The sequence below is a fragment of the Natator depressus genome, chromosome 28 (assembly GCF_965152275.1).
Source record: "Natator depressus isolate rNatDep1 chromosome 28, rNatDep2.hap1, whole genome shotgun sequence".
NCBI lineage: Eukaryota > Metazoa > Chordata > Testudines > Cheloniidae > Natator > Natator depressus.
The window spans coordinates 4635448-4656614 of record NC_134261.1 but is presented as its reverse complement, the minus strand read 5'-3'; the positions used below and the strand labels follow the sequence as shown (position 1 = coordinate 4656614).

Sequence of the window (21167 nt, the reverse complement as noted above, 5' to 3'; positions counted from 1 at the left end):
ACCTCTGTGATGACATGGGGGAAGCTCAAAGACAGCTCAGTCAGCTGGAGCGAATACTCCTAGCTATGGGATACGCTACCTAAGAAATGGTAGTGGTTTCAAATCTCTAGTCTGAAATGGTGAAGAACAGCACCCCCCCCCCCACTGTATAACTAACTGGCTATAATCACAGTGTTGTTCAGCTATTTAGGTTAATGTTATTTGAGATACTCCAAAGAGAGAGTTTCACAGTGACTTGGAACGATGCAAAATGTTTTTGCCAAAACAGTTATGTCCCAGGCCCTAGAGGTGGTTACTGCTGAAGATATCTCCCAGCTAATCCTAAAATTTGGGAACTATTGTCTCTGGGAATGCAGATGTGCAGGAAATAGAAAAAAGAAAAGGAGGACTTGTGGCACCTTAGAGACTAACCAATTTATTTGAGCATGAGCTTTCGTGAGCTACAGCTCACTTCATCAGATGCATACTGTGGAAATTGCAGAAGACATTATATACACAGACACCATGAAACAATACCTCCTCCCACCCCACTCTCCTGCTGGTAATAGCTTATCTAAAGTGATCATCAAGTTGGGCCATTTCCAGCACAAATCCAGGTTTTCTCACCCTCCGCCCCCCCCCCCACAGACAAACTCACTCTCTTGCTGGTAATAGCCCATCCAAAGTGACCACTGTCTTACCAGCAAGTTAAGTGGAGACACATATAGTCGACTATTTATAAATCGCTTTGCAAAAAAAAAGACTTGAAAATTCGACATTACATACTATAGACATGAAGTTTGCTAAAAGCACGTCGACACATATGAGCACTACTCCGATGAACGTGTGCTAGGAAGTCTCCAGAACCTCCCCAGTCGACCACATCCCACAGCGATAAGGAACAGGCGGACTTATCCTAAAGATAGAGTCAATATCATGGATGCACTTTTTTGTTGGAACCAACCTGTACCGGGCAGAGACAGCACCCCAACACACAGAGGGGCTGTACCTTGACAGGTCAAACTTTTTTGGCCACGGAACGCTTTTTAACCCGTTATCCAAAACATAATATTATTTTGTAGTTGTGTGGTTTTTCAAATAAAAAATTTCGTTATTTATGTTCAAATATATTTTATTTTATAAAATAAAGCAAAAATATAAATTAAAAATAAAATGACCTATTTCTAACTGGAACACGCGTATAAAGTTGTACAAAGTTCAAGTGCAAGAGTCAAAATTAAATTCAAGATTCTTTCTGGAACACCTATTCACATCATGTGGAACAGCAGTGTTCCATGGAACACAGGTTGGGAAATGCTGCCCTATTCTAATGCAAATATGAGGTGTTATACCAGGACAACTAACAACTCAGCTAGGAATACCAGGAGGTCTAGATGAATACTCCAGTCCCGGCAGGATTCGGCATGTAAGGGCCCACAGCCCTCCTATCGGCCCATATACTTGGAAGGAACACTGCAAGTACTTGCAATTCCATCCGGAAAAAAAAATCTCCAAGTATGCCTCCATGGCCCCAAATCAGCTATTACTCCTGAAGATTTCATTAGCGGAAAAGGGAGAGATTACGTCAACTTGTCCTTTCTTCCTGTCGTTAAGGAAGAGGAACAGAAGTAACAGAATTAGAAAAAAGCCGATCAGCAGTTTATGCAGGATCATCAACAGGAGGAGAGATCTTTTTTCAGTGAGAAGCATGGGTCCAAGCAGTCACTCTCTGGATAATCATCGCAGCGGTGTTGTTAGTCAGCAGGACTTTCGCTGGTAGACCTTTCTGATTCCAAGGAGTGGCAAGGCTGTTCGGGTTCCTTATGGAATGTTTCCTTCACCTGTGATTAAAAAGACAAGGCTTGCTGAAAACGAGTATAATGAACAAATTAAATTTATCGTTTTTTAAATGCCTTTTGAAGATTCTGCAACTTCTACTAGACAACACATTTCATTAGTACCTGGCAGTAATTAAGCATAATAACATTCATCAAATGAATGTCAATCTGAGCAAGGGCCAGTGCGGGGGGCTAATGCAAGTCGCAACGGGCTCCCAGTCAAAATCTCACGTGGGCTAAGTCCAATCCACCACCCACTACACAATTCCTGCACCTGCTCAGCCCCAGCATTGCAAAACTTTTCTGGGCCCAGACTCTACACCCCAGCTCTGTGCGCTTTACGGTCCCCAGCATTGGTACAAACTCTTAAAAGGCACAGGACTCATATAAATAGAACCCATTAATCTCCATATCATTCATTAATTCATTTCCGTATAATGACATTCTGACCAGTAACACGGTGGGCTCAGAGTATGATTTAGAAACAAGGAGCTCTCGGACGTGTCAGGTACACCCCTGTGCCCGGCAGCAGCGTGGAGCCGATCGGGCACAGGTCATTTTTTAACATTTTGCAGACTTGTGGTTCAGTTGGAGAATTTTTGTCTCCCATCCAGCAGGTCCGGGCTGAATTCATGGCTTGTGCTGAGCTGAGTTCATGAGCAAAGGCTGAAGGAAAGGGGAATATGTAGTTTAGAAAAGAGGGACATAATAGCGGTCTTCAAATACTTGAGAAGATGGAGAAAAGTTCGTCTCTCTTGCCACCGAAGAGACGAGAAGAGGCGATGGGGTCAAGACATCTACTTCCTTCTTGTAATTTTGCATAACTGTATTAACGAACGCATCGAATGCAGTAGCTTCGTTTTTGGTGGCTTCTCGTGTGTCCGGTACTGCCAGTCCTTCATGATATGCTCATGATCTGACAGAAGGCGACTTCTTTCAGAAAACAAAACTCTATTAAATGAAAAAAAAGAACGCTCATCTGTAGCGCCTGTGACTGAGACTAGCAAGAGATGAAGTCCTCCTTCTTTCATCCCAGGAAACATTGCATAAAAAAAAGGGTCAAACCACTAGGTTTCAGAGGGGTAGCCGTGTTTGTCTGTATCAGTTAAAACAATGATGGTCCTTGTGGCACCTTAGAAACTAACAAATTTATCGCACAAAAGCTTATACCCATATACTCCTCGTTGTATTTAGTGATGCTAAAGAAGTTGAAATCAAATCTACATTCGTTCACGATATTACACTCTGTGTTCGAATTCTCTAGTCGGTCCTGATCACATGGCAGCCCCGTGGCTGGTAGTGCGTCGCTCCACTCCATTGTGGGCGTTTTATGAGACAGGCTTCTGTGAAAGCTACGTCGAGGTTAAGGAATCCAGAAGTTGGTGTTGTAGAGCTGTAAGAATCAAGTGCGTATACTTCACTTAATGAACACTTCTCGTCTTCAATTAAGGAGTCAATATCTATCAGCTTCTGAAATGAAGTCTTGTCTTCTTCCAGTGCCTTTTCAATGGATATCTCTGACTGATTCAAGTGTAGCTTGTCGTGCAGGACAGGACCAGAGATTCCTCAGTAGCATTGTTTAATGACCCAAGTGGTTTCAACAGTAGAGGAGAATGGCGATTGTGTTTTCTGTAGTTACTAGCAAAACTCGTCCACCAACCACCAGTAATAAGAGTTGTAGTGATTTTAAGGCAACAGCCAAGGATAAGTCATGAGAAAGCCAGCAAATTTTCCCAGCTTTGACTTATTTAAAGTTCTGTCCTAATGGATCGTCTATATTAGCCAAAAGAAAAGGAGGACTTGTGGCACCTTAGAGACTAGCCAATTTATTTGAGCATGAGCTTTCGTGAGCTACAGCTCACTTCATCGGATGCATGAAGTGAGCTGTAGCTCACGAAAGCTCATGCTCATGCTCAAATAAATTGGTTAGTCTCTAAGGTGCCACAAGTCCTCCTTTTCTTTTTGCGAATACAGACTAACACGGCTGTTACTCTGAAACCTATATTAGCCAAGACGTTAAAGAAAAAGAGTATGATGAAGAAATTAAATTGATAGCTTTTTAAATGCCTTTTGAAGATTCTGCAGCTTGCACTAGAGCTAGCTGGACTAGGTATTCATAGCTGTTTAACATGTGCGAAGCAAGACCATGCTAGAAGGACAAGGAGAGCTAATTCATCAAGCGTTAAAAGGCCCCCTCCAACGCTTACAGCTTGATTTTGTAGGACCCTTGCCTACCACCTGTAGAAAAAAATAGATTCTTGTTTGTAATCGTGGCTAGTTTCATTAAATGGGTGAAACCATTTCCAGCTAGAAAGGAAACCAACTGGGCCACAGTTAATAAGATAAATTTTTCCAAATTGGGGTTGGCACACAGCATTGATTCTGACAATGGTCCAGCCTTTATGGGACAGGGATAACAAAGTGTGCGGACCTGGGCCAGTATTCCCCTAACCGTTACGCATTCCCTACGCCCCTCAAGCTTCAAATTGAACTATATACACTATACAGCAACTGTAGCCTCCATTAACCCTGTTTTTGGCTCTACCATGAATTAGTTGCCGCCTCTGTCCAGGTCCACTGTGGTCTTTATACCCTGCCCCCTTTATAAGAGAACTGCCTCCTCTGCGTAACCAACCATAAATTCGCTGCAGAATTAGTGAGTCCCAAGAAAGATTCCGTATCTACCGGCATGGGGAAGTTAACAATCCACTTCACTCTTTCCTTAGCCACAGATCTTCCCCCCGCACTGAGTGGAATCCCAGACTGTTACGCTTCTCTCTGCTTAAACTAGGCTTTAGAGGAATTACGTTTCAAGCCCTACTCTCGGCAGCTAGTTCGCAACTGCTGCATTAACTCTTCCTGTTCCTGTTTTGTTTTACCACTAAAATGTAACCTACCGACTGGACTGGTCTTCCCGTTTGTGACAGTCCCGCCTTGTCTATCATATTTCGCACCACAGTATAAAATAGTGTGGGTGAGTCACTCTGCCCCATCGGCAAAACATCCCAGCAGTATCGCATGCTCTGTATTGAGACGCTGGGTTTAAAGCCTTTTGCTCCGTGGAGTACTGAGACGCAGTCCATCTCATTCCCCACCTCCTAGCCTGGAGCTCCCTCCTGCTCCCCAGATCCCTCGTCCCCGGTCCCACCCCAGACCCCGCACCCCCAGCCGGAGTCCTCACCCCTCCCGCACCCCAACACCCGTCCCCAGCCCAGTGAAAGTGAGTGAGGGTGGGGGACAGCGAGACACCGAGGGAAGGGGAATGTAGTGACTGCGGGCGGGGGCCTCAGGGAAAGGGCGGGGCTGGGGTGGTCCGTTTTAAACGATTAGAAAGTTGTCAACCAAATCCCCCAACCGAAATTGGAGTCCCGTTGGGCCAAGCGCTGCCCAGAACCGCTCCCCCCCCATCAGCGATTAGGGAACCCCAGCGCCAGGTACTGCCCAGACGCCCCCCTCAACCGAGTTCCTGTCCCCCGTTGTGCCAGATACTGCCCAGACGCCCACCCCCGTTGTGCCAGATGCTGCCCGGACCCCCTGCACTTGTAAGATTCGCTCGCTCTGCGGCAAGCCCTTCGCTCTGGAGCGCCCCATGGAAGCTCTCTGGGCGCTGCCGTCTGCCACCCTCTGTGCCCTGGGGATGGCCGTCGCCACGGGTGCAGCGAGGTGTGGGGTGGCTTGAAAGTGCAGGGCGGGGCTCAGCCCGGGGCACTGCATTCCCCGCCTCCTCCGCTCCCGCTTGGCCTCTGTCCCAAGCCAGCCGGTGAATAAGCAGAGGTCACCCAGCCAGCTCCCCGCGAGCGAGAACTCCCAGCTGCACCGTCGGGACGGGCTCCCCAGACTATCCGCCCCTTGGAGCCAGGAGCCCCCTCATTGCCTGGGAGCAGCCCTGATGGCCGTCTACAAAGTCCAGGTGTCCACCGGCCAGGGCGCCCTGGCTGGCACTTTTGACACCGTCTCCATCACTCTGGTGGGCACCGACGGCGAAAGCCCCAAGAATGTGCTGGACCAATACGGGTTGGACTTTCAGCCGGGATTCGTGAGTATTTTAGGGGGTTCCTTCTGCGGGGGTGTGTGGGGGCGGCGGGGATCCAGTCAGGAACAGCGGAGCAATGGTTTGAGGGCCTGGCCGGGACTAAGGACCCTTGGGTTCTATTCATGGCTCTGCCCGCAGAGGCCAGTGCTCGTGACTCAGTTTCCCCAGAGGTAAAATGGGCGAGAAGGACCCAGTATTGGGGTTTATGCAGGATTCCTAAACCCAAATGCGGGGTCATTCTCCCCCTTTTACAGCGCTCGAGTCCTCAAACAAGACGAGAGGGATCTCCCGTCTCCGTCGGAGCCTGGTTGATGCCGGGCCAGACCAGGCTGACTCACATAAATGCAGCAAAAGAGGATGGCGCGGGGGGGGGGGGCGGGGAGGAAGTGTTGGGGTGCCCTCATACCAGCCTGACGGGGCGGGAGCCCCTGATGGAACCGCAGTTCTGTGGGCTGGGACGGTCGATGAGGGGGTCTGCAGCCTGGATGCTGGGGATTTCCGCAGGGCTGAATGATACCAGCTGTGATCTACGGGCTGCACCCTCACCAGGCACCTGGGATCTGGGCCCGGGACGGTCTGTCATTTTACATCTGAGCAGCGTCTGGCGTAATTGAGGCCCTGATTCGGTCAGGGTCTGTGCAGTCCCCCGAGCGACGGGGCCCTGATCTCTGGGTAGAACCTGGAGCGACAGGGACTCTGAACCATTAGTGCTGGAATACTTTACAAAGGGGGGGGTGCTGAAAGCCTGCCCTGTTACCCCCTGTCTGAGCCCCCCCGCCAGCTGGGGCCGGCAGCAGTACTGTGCCTCTGGGAGGTGGGGTCCCAGACAGCGGTAAGGGGGCAAAGGCTGGGGTGAGCGAGTCCCGGGAGCGGGGCCAGGGGGGTTGTGGGTTGCGGTGTTCCAGGCAGGTCAGTGGCAGGGAAGCGAAGCAGGCAGCCGGCACCTGAGCCCCGGACTGCAACACCCCCCGCACCCCTAGTTCGCACGCCTGAACCCTAATCTCCGTCGGGGCCTGTGCAGTGCCTGGCACAGTTAGTTACGCCAGCTGAGAATCTGATCAATAAACACTCTCAGTGTTTCCATCACTTGGCAATGGGGGATTAAAGTTCAGCGGGTCAAAGAGCTGGTCTCAATGGAGGACAAACCCCCAGCTGGTGTCATTGGGCGTCTCTCCATTGTAGTCAATGGGACAAGGTCCCGACTGGTGTCAGTGGGCTTCTCTCCATGGGCGTCAATGAGGCCAGATCCCCCATCGGCTTTCAAGGGGCTGAGGATCTGGCCCCGTTGATTGCAATGGAGAGACACCCATTGACACTCACTGACACCAGCTGGGGATCCAGCGACGGCGAAGAAGGAGCTGTACCCGCAGATCTGCCCGTGCAAAGCTCTCCGTCCCGAGTAGCCGGGGACGCAGGCTCCGTGCCCGGAGCTCGAACCCTCCCCGTGCTCTGTCTCCCCCAGGTGCGGGAGTACGAGGTGCCCAGTGAGCGAGCCCTGGGGCCGATCGTGCTGATCCGGCTCCACAAGGAGCCCTATTCCGTGTTCCCCGAGAGCACGTGGTTCTGCAGCACGGTCCGGGTGACGTCCCCCGCGGGAGACACCTACCGCTTCCCCTGCTACCGGTGGATTCAGGGCTACTGCACCGTGGAGCTGGCGGAAAGCACAGGTATGACCCGCTGCGGGTGCGCCTGGACTCCTGGGTTCCCGTTCTCGTTGCCACTCGTGCATCTCTGTGGCTCCTGGATTTCTACCAGGCCCTGGTGTTAGCGGTCCCCTCCAGGAGAAACCCACTGCCCAGGATACCTGAGGCCTGGTCTACACTCAACTCACGTGGACGATTTTAAATCCAGTTTACCTACGGGGGTGTATCTTTGCCTGTGGACACACGTCAACCGGCATCACCTGCCTTAGTCAATTGGGGTCAATTTACAGCTGTCTGCCACCGAAGTGTGAGGGGGTCAGCAACCGAGCAGAGGTAATTTATTTGTTTTCATGAAAAGTGGGAAGAGAAGAAAAGTGCCGTAGCGATTAGCTAGTTCGCTAGATGGGTGTGGGGCGGGGGATGGATGGATGGCTAGATAGATGGGGATAAAGAGAAGGCGGCTGTGTCGGGTTAGAGGGGAAGCTAGAAGGCTGGCACGAGGGAGCCCTGTTGGGTCAGAGGGGTCTGGGACACGTCCCCCACCGCAGGGCGTGGTCAGATTTCATAGTCTCTCTCTCCTCTCTCCAGCCCAAATCCCTAGTGACGACTCCCACTACCTGCTCCAGAAGTACCGCCGCGAGGAGCTGGTGCTGCAACAAGAAAGATATAGGTGAGTCAAAGGGGGAACATTAAGGGCAGTTCCCCTCCCCCTCCAGAGCAATGGGTTCAGGCTCCCTGCAAACTCAGGCAGTGTCACGGTTTACAGCTGGGTCATGGTTTAAAGCCTTTCTGTGCAGCCCCAGGGGCCAGAAACGAACGAACCTTTTTTTTAAAAAACCCTCAAGCTGAGCTTCTGTTGCAATCGAAGAAATCCAGGGGGCGGGACGGGGTCTGGGGGATGAGGCATGAGCCAGAAGGGCCAAGGGCTTAAGCCACCCGTGCTTGCTCCTGGAGCTGATGGAGCGCTCAGTCCCTGCCCTGGCTGCTGTCTTAGTTAAGGCCCAGGTGCGGTGGGGCCCAGTGAATAAAGCCCTGGAGTGGGGAGTCAGGATACCTGGATTCTGCCACGACTTGTTTTCCCCCACCCACTCCGTGACTCAGTTTCCCCACCCGTAAAACGACACACTACCGTTTGCTAAGGTGTTTTGAGATTGGCTGACCCGAAGCCAGAGAGGCTTGTTATTAATCGCCCTCTTCCCTGGGGCAGGTGGAAGGAGTACATCCCTGGCATCCCCTGGTGTGCCGACATCGACAGTGCCCTGACCGCCGAAGTCAACATCCAGTATTCGTTCCCCAAGGCCGCTGCTTTCTTCGGGCGTGGATCGGCGGCGTAAGGGGAGGGGCGAGGGGCGTGGCTGAAAGACCACTTCTTTGAGAGGTGGCCCAGCTCTCCAGAGGGATTGAGGTGCCTAAATCCCATTGGAAGAAAGGGGAGTTAGGCGCCTACTTATCCTTGAGGAGCTGACCTTTTGTATCTCTCATTAGGAGATCCAGAAATTATTTCATTTGCCATAACTGTACCCCACCCTCCAGCCTGACTCCTGTATAACTGAAGGAGGATCTATCTATCTATCTATCTATCTATCTCCACACACCCCATCCACCCCATCTATCTATCTATCTATCCCCACACACCCCATCCACCCAGTCTATCTATCTATCTATCTATCTAGGTTCTGCAGGGATCAGTTCATTCCAGATTGTCCTCAGAGATCGGGGTAGTCAATATAAAATTCCTGCTGCTCCGAGGTGAGGTTGGGGCAAGGACAGGCGGGGCAATAAGCCGTGGCAGAGATGGGACAGGCCTACCGCCCCGGCTGGATCCCCGGGTCCGCTGGGCCCATGCCGAGAAAATGCCTCGTAATGCAGGCGAATGCGTCTGGGAACAGGGGAGGCGGACAGCCCTGCCGAAGGGGGGACGGTGCCCCGGAAAGCCAAGAACTAGGGGTCACCCAACGTGAGGTCCTTGGGGTGCTCGGGCTAAGGGATGTGGAACCAGGGAGTCGGACCCGGGAGGGGTTTGCCCCATCTGTGGCACTGGCGATTGGGTTCAGTGCTGGGGGCCAGGTTGGGAAAAGGGCTGGACCCATAGCTGGAGCGACAGATAGGTGGGGTGTGTGGGGCTGGAGAGACAGAGGGGTGTGTGTGGGGAGAGACAGAGGCACAGACAGACAGAGGGGTGCATGAGGGGATGGATAGACAGAGGGGGGTGTATGGGGCCAGGCAGACATAGGGTGCACATGGGGACAGACAGAGGGGCGTGTGTGGGACAGAAGGGCGAGTTTGGGGAGAGACAGACTGGTGTATGGTGTATGGGATGAGACAGAGAGAGGGTGTACACTGGATCAGAGACAATGAGGTGTATGGGGACGGAAAGAGGGGTCACATGGGGCCAGACAGACAGGTGTTTATGGATGGACAGAGGGGGCACTTGGGAACAGCCAGGCAGAGGGGTGTGGAGGGGAGGACAGACAGAGGGTGTGGATGGGGTGAGAGGGGTGTGAGGGAGGACAGACAGAGGGTGTGGATGGGGTCAGAGGGGTGTGGAGGGGAACAGACACAGGTTGTGTATGGGGTAAGAGGGTGTGAGGGGGACAGACAGAGGTTGTGGATGGGGTAAGGGTGTGTGAGGGGGACAGAGGGTCCAGGCAGAGGGCACACACAGCGTCTCTGAGCCCGGCTCCCTGTCCCCGCAGGCTGCTGGAGTCCAAGCTGAAGGGGTTCCTGGACCGGCCGTACTCCTGGGAGACATTAACTGACATCTCCAAGATTTTCTGGTTCTATCAGAGCCCGATCTCAGGTCCGTGCTGCTCCAAGCGCTGTGCGGAGGGGCGGGGAGCCAACGCCAGCACAGGGCGACCCCCTGGCGCCGGGACCCCCCCTTCCTTCCCTGCGTCATCTGTGGGGTGCTGAGCCAACACACAGCCCCTCCAGGACAACTGGTCCTGCCACCCTCTGCCCCCCACCAGGGCTCCCCTCAGGACTCCCAGCCCCCCCTACTCTAACCGCTAGACCCCACTCCCCTCCCAGAGGTGAGGAGAGAACCCAGGAGTCCTGGCTTGCAGCCCCCCGCTCTAACCACCAGACCCCACTCCCCTCCCCAGGCGATGGGGTTTTATTTCAAGGGCTGGCATGTGTCTGTATCCCCAGAGTACGTCATTGAGCACTGGAAGGAAGATGCTTTCTTCGGGTACCAGTATCTGAACGGGATCAACCCCGTTCTGATCCGGAAATGCACGGTGCTCCCCGAGAACTTCCCCGTGACGCAGGAGATGGTGGCCGGCTCCCTGGGGGAATCCACCAGCCTCCAGGAGGAGCTGCAGGTAACAACACCCCCCCCCCCCTCCGTAAATAATCAGAGCCTGGCTGAGTCCCAGCCCTGCCGAGTCCGTCCTGCCCTCCTTCCCCGTGAACTCCTGCTGGTGGGAGCCCGGTGCTCTCTTCCCAAACTAAATTGTTTGTAGCATAGCTGGGTCTGGGTAACCAGCCGCCCCACCCCAGAGGTGGCTGCATTTTAACACTGTGTACGCGCTGTGTGTGTTGCTTGCCGGGACACGCTGAAGGGAAGCTCACAGCCCTGGGAGCGGGGCACTGACCCTCCTCTGCTCTGCGTGACAGAGAGGGAGCATCTATCTAGCAGATTACAAGCTCCTGGAAGACATTCCCACCATTGAAGTGAATGGTCACCAGCAGTACATCGCCGCGCCCCTGTGTCTGCTGCACCAGAAACCCAGCGGGGAGGTCGTCCCCTTGGCCATCCAGGTGAGGGGTTTCTCTGCTCTCCCCTCCTGAGCCACCTGGGCCCCCCCTGCAGCTAGGGACCAACTGGGCTCCACCATTGCGAAAGGCACAATTATTATTGTGGGCAGGGCCCGAGTGTGCCAGGTGCTGCACAGACCCAATGGACCCATTGCTCTGATCCGGTGGGTGAATGGGTCTACTGTGGGGATATGGGGCTGGATGGGCCCATTGCATTGATCACGGGGGGCTACCAGGCTGGATGGGCCCATTGCTCTGATCTGGGGGGGATACTGGGCAGGACGGGCCCACTGCTCTGACCCAGGGTGGTACTGGACCCATTTCTCTGACCCAGCTCCCCCACAGCTCAGCCAGCGCCCAGGTCCCGAAAGCCCCATCTTCCTGCCCACTGACTCCGACTGGCTCTGGACTCTGGCCAAGACCTGGGTGCGCAGCTCCGAGTTCCACGTGCACGAGGTCACCTCCCACCTGCTCCGCGCCCATCTGCTGGCCGAGGTCTTCTCAGTGGCCACCCAGCGCCAGCTGCCCATGTGCCACCCCCTGTACAAGGTGAGGGGGGGGGCGGAGCTGCTGTGGGGGGGCAGGTCCATGGGTGGGCGCGGCCCCACTCCGCTTGGGGAGTCAGCCAATGGGAAGGAAGCGGGCAGCCAGTGTCCACACCCGGCACCTTATGAAAGGATCAAACTGGTGGCATCAGGGGTGGGGTGAGTCCCATTCCTGGCTACCCACTGTCACGGAGTCCCCGGGCGATGCTCTGGAGCTGCTCCCTAGGAAGCCAGTCAGGACTCTGGGGAAGTCTCCTCTCTGGGAGCAGACTGTCTTCAGGACACACAGCTCACACAGCTTCCACCTTCCTGGTTCTGACCTTGGAGCATTCAGCATCCTCTGCCCCTCCGTGCGCTTCCCACAGTGAGTCTGCCCAGGCGGGGTCCTGGGGAAGCCAGGGGGTCCTGCCCCCCAACTCCGCAGTCAGGCGTGACTCTCAGCCAGCTAGTAAAACAGAAGGTTTATTAGATGACAGGAACATGGTCTAACACAGAGCTTGTAGGTGCAGAGAACAGGACCCCTCAGCCGGGTCCATTTTGGGGGCAGACATCCAGACAACCCCGTCTGCACTTCACTCCATGTCTCCAGCCAGCCCCAAAGTGAAACTCTCTCCAGCCCCTCCTCCTCTGGGCTTTGTCCCATTCCCGGGTCAGGAGGTCACCTGATTCCTTTGTTCTCCAACCCTTTAGCTCTCACCTTGCAGGGGGGAAGGGCCAGGCCATCAGTTGTCAGGAAACAGGGTGTCGGCCATTCTCTGTGTCCAGACCCCTGCACACACCTGCCCTCTAGGGCTCTGCAACGATCATACCCTTCTCCCATCACTTCGATACTTAAGAACTGCATAGGGGAAACTGAGGCACCCCTACAGTATTCAGAAGAACCGTTAAGAACAGTCCTGCTTCGTCACACCCTCTTCTGCAGGTCCTGGGACTTGTTGAGGGAGTTGACCAAGGGTGCCCGGTTCTTGCTGTGCCCACCTGGGGCACATTCCCCAGAGGTGCCCAGTGTGTGCCTTTTGATGCTCAGACAAGCCCAGATGGATGTTTGCTGCCAAAGAGTCCAACAGTTTGAGAGGGGCCCAGCCGGGCGTGTTCCCCCCGAAGCTATACACAGGAGTCACCCATATGTGTGTGTGTTCTGGAAGTGCCTATCTGTGTGTGTTTAGAACCTTCTCTCCAGCTGCTTCAGCCCTGTGTCTCTTCTCTTCCAGCTCCTGATCCCTCACACCCGTTTCTCCATCCTCATCGATGTCCTGGGCCGGACCTTTCTCATCAGCTCTGGGGGCATATTCGATCAGGTAAAGAGGGGATCGTCTCATAATAGTAATATAATCTCTTGCTTGTAGCTGGTGCTTTTCACCCTTAGATTGCAAAGCACTTTAGAAAGGACATGAGGAGCAATAGCTTCATTTTAAAGATGGGGAAACTGAGGCAGAAGACCGGGCCTTATTTGCCTTACTCAGCATGCCTTTGGTAGAACCAGGGAGAGCTGGGTGCTAGCCCCGGGTGCTAGCCCCTAGGCCACACTGCCTCCCATAACTTGTTCAGAAAGAAGGGAAAATGACCAAACTGCCCATCAAATCAACTACACCACTGCCCCTCCCAAACTCCACCAACCCAGCTCCGCCCCCCAGCCTGCTCAGCCAATCAAACGCAAGGCAGAAGCAGCTCCTCCTGGTGGTCGGAGCTCATTGGCCACCTCACATCTGGGATCCAGCGAACATCCTTTTCCACACAAAGTTGAGCCCGTTGATAACTGAGATCAGATTTCAATCTGGTTTAGTGACACACACCCCCATGTGGACGCTCTTAATTCACTTTCACTGGGACCACTTCAATCCAAGCACAATTATTAGCCCTTTTCTGGGCATGGCCCAAACCGCAGTTTCCTGCCTTCTGATCAGGGCGAGGGAACATGTTTTTCACGGAAAAATGGCCAGTGGGGAAAAATTAAAGGTTTTGCACTTGAAATGGTCGGTTTTCAAAAAAAAAAGTTCATGGCATTTTTATGGCATTTTCCTTCATAATCGTGATTTTCCTTCCTTTGTTGCCTTTTGCTTCTTTTCCCTGAGATTCCCCGACTTCGTCCTTTCCCTGTTTTCCCGGCTCCTCTCCCCACCCCACTTTTTCCTGGTTTTCCCATTTTGTTCTTGGGTTTTCCCTTTTCCTTAGTTTTATCCTCTTTTCCCTTTTCCCCCTTTTTTTTCTTTTTTCCCTTTTTTCTCTTGGTTTGTCTGTTATTTCTTGTTTTTTTCTTTTAATTTTTTTCTTGGATTTTTTTCTTTTCCCTTGTTTGTTTCTTTCTCTTTTCATTTTTTTTTTCCGTTTTTGCCCCTGGGGTTTTCCCTTTTTCTTTGTTTACCCTCCCGCCATTTTCCCTGTTTTTTTAGTTTCTTTCTCTCTTCACTTCTTTTTCTTAATTTGTGTTTTTTCTTGGTTTTTCCCGTTTTCTTGTTGTTCCCCCCATTTTCCCTTTTTTTCTTATTTTTTCACTTCTTTTTCTTGTTTTTTCTTTCTGTTTTTTCTTGTTTCCCCCCATTGTTCATCTTTCTTAGTTTTTCCTGCTTTCCTCCCTTTTTTCCTTCTTTTCGTTCTTCCTTTTGTCCCCCGTGTCCCCATTTCCTTTTATTTTCCTGGTCACTTTCATTAGTGAACATATTTTGGGAGGGAAAATAAATTGTCACCAAAGGATTTCGTAAGTTTGATTCCCAGCGCTGCCCCAGACCCTGGGGAATTAACGCAATTCCAGTGTCCTACCCCCCTCCCCTGGGGCCTGCTGCTCCGTGGCAGTAACTCCCAGCGGGCCCGGGCCGGGTCTATATTCCACAGGCCATAGCGACCGGGCGTCCAGGCCTCGCCGAGCTTCTCCGCAAGGGCCTGGAGAGCCTGACCTACACCATGCTCTGCCTGCCCGATGACATCCAGGAGCGCGGCGTCGGCTCGCTCCAGAGCTACTGCTACAGGGATGATGGGCTCAAGATCTGGGCAGCTATAGAGAGGTGAAGGGGGTGCTGGGGGGGGGGGTGTGGGGAGGAGAGATGAAGGCAAGTGTAGGGGAAGGGGTTAGACCTAGTGAAATCAGAGGGGGCAAAGTGTTGGGGCGCTGAGTGTGGAGGGGGTCAGGGGCAGAGCCCCCTGGGAGTCCAGGTCTTGTGTGGGAGGGAGCCCTGCATACTGGGCTTGTTCTGCTGGGATCCAGCGAACATCCTTTACCACACAAAGTTGGGCCTGTTGATAGCTGAAATCAGATTTCAATCCGGTTTAGTGACAATGTGGAAGCTCTTAATTCACTTTCACTGAAACCACTTCAACGCGATCCCAATCGAAGAACAGCCAAAATGAGACCGTCAGCCCCAGGATCTGCTGCCGGTTCATAGAACCACAGAAGATCAGGGTTGGAAGAGACCTCAGGAGGTTCATTGGTCGTCTAGTCCAATGAACTTGCTTTAAATTCACGTCTGTGGTTAACCTAGCCCAAATCTCCATTTTGAGGGTAACATTTTCCAAAGTGCCCACAAAGGAGTAAGGGGTTTTTTTGGGTGGGTTGGCAATTTTGAAAAGTATAAATAAATAACTTAATTTTATATAGTTTTAGGTTGGCCCCATACTGGCAATTTTCAAAATGTTCAGCCCCTCAAAAAATCACACCCCAAAAATAAAATTCCTTTCAGGTCAAATGAAACATTTTGTTTTGTGTTAATTGACTTGGTTTGTTTCCATTTGGAGCATTTCGAAACATTTTTGAATTAAAAAATAAATAAATTTCCAGGACATTTTGAACAAATGTTAGAACAAAAAATTAAATTTTGCGGGGCGGTTTACAGATTTTCGGATGGTTTGTTTTTTCAGCACAAGAGCTGGCAACACTGGAGTCATTTGCAAACTCTTTCAGGGTCACCGCGACTCCATTTTGTACCCCCAAAAAAGTTTTAGCTCAAACCAGGAGCGCTGGAAACTCCCTGGAAGTAGGGGGGCCACCGGTGCTTGCACCGTGGCCCCGCCCCCACTCCATCCCTCCCCGCAAGGCTCCACCCTCATTCCGCCTCTTCCCCGAGACCCTGCCCCTGCTTGCTCCTCTCCGCCCCCCTCCCCATGTCGCTTCCCATTAAGGCGGGTAAAAAGCGATGGGGCCATGGCCCCTTAGCTTTCCCTGTTCCTGCCACCCTGGTGCAAACATTTCGTCCCTCTCGATTTAGGAACCTAATTGCCGACGTCCACGGAATTTAGACACCGAACCAGCTTGGGCATTTTGTAAATTACTCTGGGCACCCAGCTGCCATTGTAAATTTAACCCACCATGCGCCTAAGTCCCTTTGGAGAATGGCAGGCAGGCTCCTAAATCACTTAGAGGCTTGGAAACATTTGACCCCAAACTCTAAAACCAACTCTCCTGGGTGGCACGGGGGATGGAGGGGAACCTGGACCACCTAAGAAGTGAAGTTGAAGGGGAGCAGGAATAGCTCTGTGGAGACTGGAGGGGGGGGGCTCCCCTGGCTTGTCCTAGAGGAGATCCTCTCACCGTGGGCCCCGGCGTCTGGGCTGACCCGATTCCCCTTTAACTCTCCCAGCTTTGTCTCCGGCATCGTGGGGATCTACTACCGGACCAGCCTCTCGGTGCAGAGTGACCACGAGCTGCAGGCGTGGGTGGGCGAGATATTCACCAAGGGATTCCTCGGCCGACAGGCGTCGGGTGAGAGCCGGGGGGGCGGCTAGCGATCTCTGGGCCCGGGGTCACAGGCGCCGCTGAGGGGTCCTCCCTCCCACCCCCAAGAACCAGCCCCTGTCAGGGTGTCTCCAAACCCCAAGGTGCTTGTGAAAACATCAGCCACGGCCTAGGCGTGACGCCTGCTGTGCGACAGCCGTGGGTCGCCCGCACGCCGCCACGTGGCTTTTAGCTCACGCGGTAGAGGCTCATGCACTAAGCTCCGGAGGACCCGGTTTGATCCCGCCCGCCGAGTCTGTCGGTGTTACACGTGCACTCGCAATAGTGATGCTGGTATTGCACTGGCCCAGCATCACCCCTGGCAGGGGGAGCGGAGACGGGAGGCTCCCAGCCAGGGGCAGGGGAGGGGGGCCCAGTCCCATGCTCACCAGTCCATCCCTCCCCGGCAGGCGTCCCCTCGACTCTGGGCACCGCGGCCGAGCTGACCAAGTACCTGACCATGGTGATCTTCACCTGCTCCGCCTATCACGCTGCGGTCAACACCGGGCAGGTGGGTGAGGGCCGCCCGCCCTATCCCCCTCTTGGAGGGGGTGTCTCTTTCCTTCCCCCCTTTCCTCTCCTTACACCAGTGTCCCTGCCCTTGGGCCCCAGTCTGTCCCCTCCTGCCCTTTGGGGCCCATTGGGTACACCCCATACTTTGGGGTCTGAGACTTGGTGGCTCATGCCCAGGAGTTACTGTGGCTTAAAGTCCACTCTAGCCCAGGTGGAATTGCTGGGAGCCAGGACTCCTGGGTTCTCTCCCCAGCTCTGGGAGGGGAGTGGGGTCTGGTGGGTTAGCGCAGGGGGGCTGGGAGCCAGCACTCCTGGGTTCTATTCCTGGCTTTGTCAAGCATCTTGCACATGTTCCATCCCCTCCCTCCCTCTGACAATTTTTTTTAAAGAAAATTTTCATTTCCTTTGTAATTTTTCCATTTTTTCAACAAAATGAATCAAAATGAAAATCCGAGGGAGAGATCGGGGCCCAGTCATGCCGGGTGCTGCACAGACCCCATCTCAGATCAGAGTCCCCCCTTGTGCCAGGCACTGCACAGACCCCCCCCCAACAGAGATCGGGTCCCCCATTGTGCCAGGCACTGCACGGTGACATAGTGAGAGAAGGTCCCTGACCCAAAGAGCTCACCCTCTAAATAGACAAAACAGACAATGGGAAGAATGGTCACCTCCCATGTACAGATGGGGAAATTGAGGCATGGAGCGCCTTGGTACCTGGCCTGGTGGCACAGAGGGAGATCATGGAGTCGCTGGGACTGGACTGCAGGTCAGAGTCCCAGCCACGGCTCTGAACTGCCTCTGCAGCTTACTGAATGGGGCCTGGGACAGGCTGGGTGTTGGGCAGGGTCCCAGGACCCCCTGGGCAGCTGGTCCTGTGGCTCCTGTTCTGGACTCCTGGATTCTCTCATGACCTTGCCAGCCAAGCTCCCTGGTGGGAGCTAACCTCTGGCTTCCCTTTCCTGGCCCCAGTTCGAGCTGGCAGTCTTCATGCCCAATTACCCATCATCCATGCGGAAGCCGCCGCCCCAGAACAAGGCCAAGGTGACCCTGAAGGAGTTCCTGGACACCATTCCCGAGATGAACACCACCAGCCTGATCCTCTCTGTCCTCTGGGTGCTGCGTAATGAGGATCGGGACATGGTGAGAGCAGGGCTGCTGGGGCTGGTGGACAAGGGGGGGACCCTGGATTCTGGGGGAGTCTTTCTGGAGGGGAGCCCCCACTCTGAATCCTTCAGTATTGGATTAAGGGTGTGTGTCCTCCACTGCCTCTCAAACACCCACAGAGGGGCCAGACCCCTCACCTGGTGTCAATGGGCGTCTCTCCACTGGCATCAGTGGGGCCAGCTCCCAGCCGGTGTCAATGGGTGTCTCTCCATTGGAGTCAATGGGGCCAGATCCCAGCTGGTGTCAGTGGGCGTCTCTCCATTGGAGTCAATGGGGCCAGATCCTCAGCTGGTGTCCAGCAGCAGGAGGTCCATTGGTCCTGCTGCTGGTTTGAGGATATGGACCCAGCATTTCAGCCCCTTTCCTGTTACCCTCTCGGGACATGGTGGGGGTGGACGGCCGCTGTCCCGGCAGGGAGGAAATGTCCCCAAAGTGACATGCATGTGATCATTTTTTAGAGGCCTGGGGCCTTTCAGAAGAGGTGGGGAGAGGTCTTTCCCTACAGACACAGGTTCGACCACTGTTCAGACATAAAGTACTCTCCAGTTCTCTCCATAGACCCAGCTCACCCTGAGTATTGTTAAACATTTCTGACCCAAGCCGTTTAACCAAAATTTTGGACCCTGCAGTTAGAATTGTAGAAGTGTAAGACTGGAAGGGACCTCAAACAGTCACCTAGTCCAGTCCCCTGCACTCAAGGCAAGTGTAAGTATTATCTATGCTGTAGTTGGTGTTGGTCCTGCTTTGAGCAGGGGGTTGGAGTAGATACCTCCTGAAGTCTCTTCCAACCCTGATCTTCTATGGTTCTATGATCTAGACCATCCTTGACAGGTGTTTGATCAACCTGCTCTTAAAAATCGCCAATGACAGAGGTGGGTGAATCTGTGACTTTTTTGGTTTGTTAGACAAGGTGGGAGAGGGAATATCTCTTATTGGACCAACTTCTGTCGGTGAGAGAGACAAACTTTCGAGCTCTTTCACCAAGGAAAGTTGGTCCAATAAAAGATATTACCTCCTGCATCTTGTCTCTCTGACATCCTGGGACCAACACGGCTACAATAGCGTTGCCATTGTCGGTGATTTCGAGAAGTTGAAAATGAATCGTTTTGGGGTCAAACCCAACCTGTTGTTCAACCCAAAAGCAACGTTTCCTTTCGATTCTGAACATTTTTGTGTGTGGACGTTTTGGAACGTTCGACACAAAAAGCCATTTGGAACTGAAAATGGGTTGCAAACTCGAAATGGGTCGCATTTTTTTTTAGTATTATTTTTAAATTAACTCTTTGGCAAAAGGGATAATTCATAAAATATTTTGGTGTCCCCAAACGTCCATTTTTTCTCAAAAAAAAAAGAGAAAAGTTTGGGTGGAAAATGATTACTCAGGGGCTGGCGTGGATTGTTTCCATCGGGAGGAGACATTGGTGATGGACCCAGGTGTTTCTTTGCTGGAATTGTGTTTAATTTGCAAAGTCTGGAGGACTCAAAGAACAGGAGGCAATTTCCTTGCTCACAGTTCCAAGCCTCCTTCCAACTAGCACTCAGCCCAAAAACGCTCTCTCTCTCTAGGCTTTGTCACACCCCCAAAGCTTGTTCCGGCTGTCTCCTTGGCTCTGTGCTGCTTCAGTGTCTGTTTCTCTCGCGTGCAAAGCTCCACCAGTCAGTGCCCCAGCCCTTGCCTTTGCAATCTCAATCCCCCGAGAAAACCTCTCTTCTCTACTCCAACCTTGGAGTAATAAGAATGCAGCCCTGGAGCTGATCCTAGGCGGGGTTCAGTGATTTTGATGCCTCTGTATTCACCACTCTCCCTGTTCCCTTCCAGAGACCCCTGGGGACATACCCTGAGGAGCACTTTACCGAACACGGGCCAAAGCAGCTCATGGCTGCCTTCCAGGATCGCCTAGCAGAGATCTCCCGGGAAATTGAGGAGAGGAACCAGTCACTAGCTCTGAGCTACAGCTACATGTATCCCCCTAACATAGAGAACAGCACAGCCATCTAACACCCAGAGGCGCCACCCCTCCAGCTGCCCCGTGATGAGAACCCCTCCCCCAGACACCCACCACTGAGTGCCCCCGCAGGAACAGGCCACAGCATCTCCACAGCCAAATGCTCGCCGGCATCCGGAGCCGGGGTGTGCGCACGGGATGTGCCCAGGGACGCCCTGAGCCCCGGCTGCGAAGGCTGCTTCTCCCCCTCCCCGGCTGGAGGCTGGGGGGGAGGCTGCAGCAGCTGCAGGCCGTGGTGGCGGCGGAGCCACGTTTACATTGCTGCTGCCCTGCTGGTCCCAGCAGCGCGGGCTGAGTGGAGTCAGCCCAGCCTCTCCCCCCGCGCCTGCCCCAGCCCCCTCTTGCTGCCCCCACACTCCTCCCCGGGCCCCGGAGCAGAGCGTCCCTGCCTCTTCCCCTGCTGCCTCCCTGCAGCAACCGCTGCCCCAGGGTCCTCGTGCCCCCATCTCGCCAGCCAGGGCAGACTGAGCCTGCCCTGCCACCTCAGACCCTTCCCTTTTCCAGCAGGACCCTCCAGCAGCATGGGGCCCCCCGCCCGCAGTCACCGCTCCTGCCCCATGCTGGGCAAGGGGCAGCCCCATCCCCCGCCCCCAGTGAGGCTACAGGCGGGGGCAACAGCAGGGGAGGAGACGCACGCAGCTCCCCCCGGCACCCACCACGGGGGAGGCGAGGAGATTCCTGGGCCTGAGAGGGGCCCTAGGAGCACATGCAGTGACAGGGGTGGGGGAGAGTGTGCTGCTGGGGGGCGGGAAAGGGGGGCTCCTTCCCCAGAGCTCGCTGCTGCCGGCAGGGAAAGGGCTGGGGGGGGAGTCCTCCTCTCTGGCCCCTGTCCCGCAGCAGCCTGCCTGCACCCCCAAAGTCATCCCCAGCCCTGCCCCACCCCAGAGCCCACACCCCCAGCCAGAGCTTTCACCCCCCCACCGCACCCTCAATTCTCATCCCTAGCCCTGAGCCTCTCCAACACCCCAAATCCCTCATCTCCAGC

At 53.9% G+C, this 21167-nt stretch overlaps 1 protein-coding gene across 1 annotated transcript; it reads left to right on the top strand.

Annotated features, from left to right (window-relative positions):
- The first annotated feature begins 5618 nt into the window (after positions 1–5618).
- Positions 5619–20848, top strand: LOC141978738 (hydroperoxide isomerase ALOXE3-like). The gene is made up of 14 exons (XM_074941060.1): positions 5619–5853; positions 7313–7517; positions 8082–8163; positions 8701–8823; positions 10190–10293; positions 10644–10816; positions 11112–11255; positions 11598–11801; positions 13009–13095; positions 14627–14796; positions 16366–16487; positions 16910–17010; positions 17982–18152; positions 19996–20848. The coding sequence occupies exons 1-14, from the start codon at positions 5707–5709 to the stop codon at positions 20173–20175; spliced, it is 2013 nt and encodes a 670-aa protein (XP_074797161.1). The 5' UTR covers positions 5619–5706; the 3' UTR covers positions 20176–20848.
- The last annotated feature ends 319 nt before the right edge of the window (positions 20849–21167 follow it).